The sequence below is a fragment of the Danio aesculapii genome, chromosome 6, assembly GCF_903798145.1.
Source record: "Danio aesculapii chromosome 6, fDanAes4.1, whole genome shotgun sequence".
NCBI lineage: Eukaryota > Metazoa > Chordata > Actinopteri > Cypriniformes > Danionidae > Danio > Danio aesculapii.
The window spans coordinates 661002-665478 of NC_079440.1; the positions used below are offsets into that span (position 1 = coordinate 661002).

The following is a 4477-nucleotide window of genomic DNA, read 5'->3' on the forward strand; positions in this document are numbered from 1 at the left end:
TGTCCACAGTTGTGCAGGTGTTCATTTCTGCAGTTATTCACATTTATATTAATATTCATTAAACTCTTTTAGTTTGATTAATAAATGTGTTTTCTCCTAAAGTGTGTGTTAAAGCTGAAGGCACTGATTCTGCTGAATACACTCACTGATTCTGCTGATTCTGGGTTTTGGCGCCACCACTCGATCAAACCACACACACACACTCCAGCAACAAACACACACCTTTAATATACAATGTTTGTCGCTGTAAAATATACAAAGCAGGCTTTAAATCCCCTGTGATGCTTAATTCTGGATGATTAAATGAAATCTGCATCCCTTATCAAACAGAAGCGGAGTACAAATGAGCCGCAGACCCCCCCGAGAGCAGGCGGAGCGGCGCCGTCTCAATAAATTACAGAGAAACAGACTCATGCAGTACCAATGTACAAAATCCCTGGAAAAGCAGCTTCAACTGGGTTTACAAATACAACATTTGATCATCAGCCGGTGGAAATCATCTGACTGGAGCAGAACCGGCGCTGGGCTCCACGGCTGATCACAGAGAGAGGGAGAGAGGGAGATCTGTGCGGCTCGTACAGACCTGAGGAACTCTGAGCGGCGTCTCGTACCGTCCCAGAGCCGAGACAACGAGGAATACAAAACACCTCACAACACCCTGACAGCAGCGGCGCGCACGTGTGTGTGTGTGTGTGTGTGTGTGTGTGTGTGTGTGTGTGGTTTAGGAGGACACTGAACTGTGTAATGAGTGTGTCCTACAGAAGGGCTTACTTTAAGGAGGCGCTGAACATCCCTCAGTTTAGGGGTGTGTGTGTGGGAACACTGCTTACAGTACAGAGTACATCCTGCCTGTGGAGAGTCCTCATCAACCACATATACAAGTGTGTGTGTGTGTGTGTTTGGCCAGCCGTCGCTCCTGTTGCACACACTCAGGCATACTGTCGTGGTGATGGTGGCACTGTTCTGGGATCAGGATAAAGTGGATCCATAGGAGAGTGTGTGTGTGTGGAGATGACAGATGTTCTGCTGTGTGTGTGTGTGTGTGTGTTAGTGACACACACACACACGCGCCGCCGCTAGCACTGACACGGGATCAGCTCTTTGTGACAGGGCTCCATGGTGACGGCGACGCCGACTCCGCTGCGGCCCGACTTCATGTGTGTGACCTCCGTCCACGAGTCCGTCTCTGCGTCAAAACACTCCACACTGTCCAGGAACGTGTTCCCATCATAGCCACCTGTGCGCACACACACACACACACACACACACACAGACACACACACGCAGACACACAGACACACACACACACACACACACACACACACACACACACCAATCAGAGGCTGCTCACACAACACTTTCAGTAAAAACTACAGCTGGAGTTTTCTCCTCATGACAGCAGTGTGTGTGTGTGCGTGTGTGTGTGTGTGTGTGTGTGTGTGTGTGTGTGTGTGTTGTACCCAGCACATAGATGCGTCCGTGGTGTGTGGTGACCCCCAGAGCGCTGCGCCGGTGCCGCATGGATGCGCTGAAGCTCCAGCTGTCCTTCTCCACATCGTAGCGCTCCACCGTGTTCAGCTGGTTGGTGCCGTCGTATCCACCCATCACGTAGATGTAGTTCCCCAGCGCACACACACCTGAACACACACACACACACATTAGGACTTTCATTACACACACATGGGCTCTGGGTGACCTTTGACCTTCAGGACTGAGCGGGTCAGGCAGAGCTGTGGATCCCCAAACTGTGTGTGTGTGTGTGTAGTGTTTGTACTTGTTTTTATATCCCAGTGGGGACTTAAACCTGAGTACACACAGACTCGTGGGGACTCGTGTCACTGTGGGGTCCTCATGGGTGAAGCAGCTGATAGCGCCGGCAGGATGTAGGAGTGTGAAGGTGTAAAGTGCAGAGTGTGTGTGTGTGTGTGTCACCTGCGCCGCTGCGGACTGTGTTCATGGCCGCTATGCTCCTCCACTCGTCCCGCTCAGGGTTGTAGCACTCCGCGGAGCTCAGCCGGTGCGTCCCGTCGAAGCCGCCCACCGCGTACAGCAGCCGGTTGATTACGGCCACACCCACTCCGATCCGCCGCGTCAACATTGGCGACACCAGCTGCCAGCTGTCCCGCTCTGGGTCATACCTCACACACACACACACACACTGAGAATGAACACACACTGCAGTACACACACACGCACACACACACACCCCTACAGCACTGCACTGGCCAATTACTGTCAGGAGGAAGAATCTGACTAGCACACACACACACACACACACACACACACACACACACACACACACACACACACACACACATCTCTGACACACACCTGACCAGAACACACACAACTTTTTATCTATTAATAGCATCTTCCACTTCCTCCTCCTGACAGAACAGTGTGTGTGAGTGTGTGTGCGTGTGTGTGTGTGTGTGTGCGTGTGTGTGTCATCTATTGTTCGTCTCTAATCTCCACACTCGTCACTGAGGAAGTGTCAGAACAGGCTCAGAGGGGCTTCTGGGTATTTTAATTCTGTCTGGCGTGAGGCATCACAGAAAAACTCCCTTAAACACACGTCTTGAAGAGTATTAAAACACACACACACGCACACACACGTGCGCACACACACACGCACACACACACACACACACACTGAAAGGACTTTGATTTGATGATTGACAGGGCTCGTAACTAAGCAAGAGAGCAGTCCATTAGTGAGGAAGTGGTTTGTCCACACACACTCCTCACACACTCCTCACACACTCCTCACACACTCCTCACACACTCCTCTGCCACACACTCACAAGTATGCAGTGTTTCTTCACCAATGTAGTGCACACTTTTAAGATGATGTGATGCAGAACAGTCTGACATAGTGTGTGTGTGTGTGTGTGTGTGTATGTATGTATGTATGTATGTGTGTGTGTGTGTGTGTGTGTGCGTGTGTGTGTGTGCTCCTCCTCACCTCTCCACACTGTTGTGGTGTGTGCAGCCGTGTGATCCGCCCACGGCGTAGATCATGCCGTCGATGACGCCGACGCCGATGCGGTTGCGCGGGACGCTCATGTGTGCGCAGGGCCGCCAGCAGTTGTTCATGGGGTTGTAGCAGTCCAGCGTGTGTGAGTCCATGTTCCCGTCGGGCCCGTTGTTGCGTCCGCCCACGGCGTACAGCAGGCCGCTGATGACGCAGGCCGCCAGCCCGCTGCGGGGCACCTGCAGGTCCGCCAGCCGCAGCCACGCGCCACTGCAGGGGTTGAAGGCCTCCAGGAAGCTGAGCGACTGCCGGAAGTATCCGCCCACCGTGTAGATCAGCTGCGGCACCTTGGGCGTGCGCAGGGGGATGACTTTGGTGGGCTTGTGCAGCGTCAGGTCCCGGAAGATCTGCGACAGGTAGTCTTTGCTCTGCGCGTCCCACTCGAAGTGCTCCAGCTGCCGCTGCAGGAAGTGCGGCGTGAGCGAGTGGCAGCGGACGGCCTGCAGCAGCGCCTGCACATACGGACGCCGCTCCTCGCGGTCGTACTGAACCCACGCCACACACGCGTGGAACACCTCCGACTCGCAGCGCACGTTCAGCTCGTCCCGGCTGATCAGAGTCACCAGCTGACAGTGAGACAGGGTGAAGAACTCCTCCTGCGTCGCCACCTGCAGGACACACACCGCATGCGCACGTTAGAGTTATCGATTACGGTCATGGTGTTACGGTCATGGTGTTGGGGGGTTCGGGTTAGGGTCATGGTGTTACGGTCATGGTGTTGGGGGGTTCGGGTTAGGGTCATGGTGTTACGGTCATGGTGTTGGGGGGTTCGGGTTAGGGTCATGGTGTTAGGGGGTTCGGGTTACGGTCATGGTGTTACGGTCATGGTGTTACGGTCATGGTGTTAGGGGGTTCGAGTTAGGGTCATGGTGTTGGGGGGTTCAGGTTAGGGTCATGGTGTTGGGGGTTCAGGTTAGGGTCATGGTGTTACGGTCATGGTGTTAGGGGGTTCGAGTTAGGGTCATGGTGTTGGGGGGTTCGAGTTAGGGTCATGGTGTTGGGGGTTCAGGTTAGGGTCATGGTGTTACGGTCATGGTGTTAGGGGGTTCGAGTTAGGGTCATGGTGTTGGGGGGTTCAGGTTAGGGTCAAGGTGTTACGGTCATGGTGTTACGGTCATGGTGTTAGGGGGTTCGAGTTAGGGTCATGGTGTTGGGGGGTTCAGGTTAGGGTCAAGGTGTTACGGTCATGGTGTTAGGGGGTTCGAGTTAGGGTCATGGTGTTGGGGGGTTCAGGTTAGGGTCAAGGTGTTACGGTCATGGTGTTAGGGGGTTCGAGTTAGGGTCATGGTGTTGGGGGGTTCAGGTTAGGGTCAAGGTGTTACGGTCATGGTGTTACGGTCATGGTGTTAGGGGGTTCGAGTTAGGGTCATGGTGTTGGGGGGTTCAGGTTAGGGTCAAGGTGTTACGGTCATGGTGTTAGGGGGTTCGAGTTAGGGTCATGGT

General features: G+C 53.9%; 1 protein-coding gene across 2 annotated transcripts in view; it reads right to left on the bottom strand.

The window, feature by feature from the left end:
* Positions 1-203: 203 nt before the first annotated feature.
* Positions 204-4477, bottom strand: part of keap1b (kelch-like ECH-associated protein 1b) — an 8653-nt gene continuing 4379 nt past the window's right edge. For both annotated transcript variants that reach the window (XM_056459265.1, XM_056459266.1), the window contains exons 4-7: positions 2966-3642; positions 1933-2138; positions 1461-1637; positions 204-1237 (exon numbers count right to left, since the gene is read on the bottom strand). In XM_056459265.1, the coding sequence (XP_056315240.1) occupies positions 1077-1237; positions 1461-1637; positions 1933-2138; positions 2966-3642 (1221 nt within the window). In that variant the 3' untranslated portion in view covers positions 204-1076. The remainder of the gene's footprint in view (positions 1238-1460; positions 1638-1932; positions 2139-2965; positions 3643-4477) is intronic.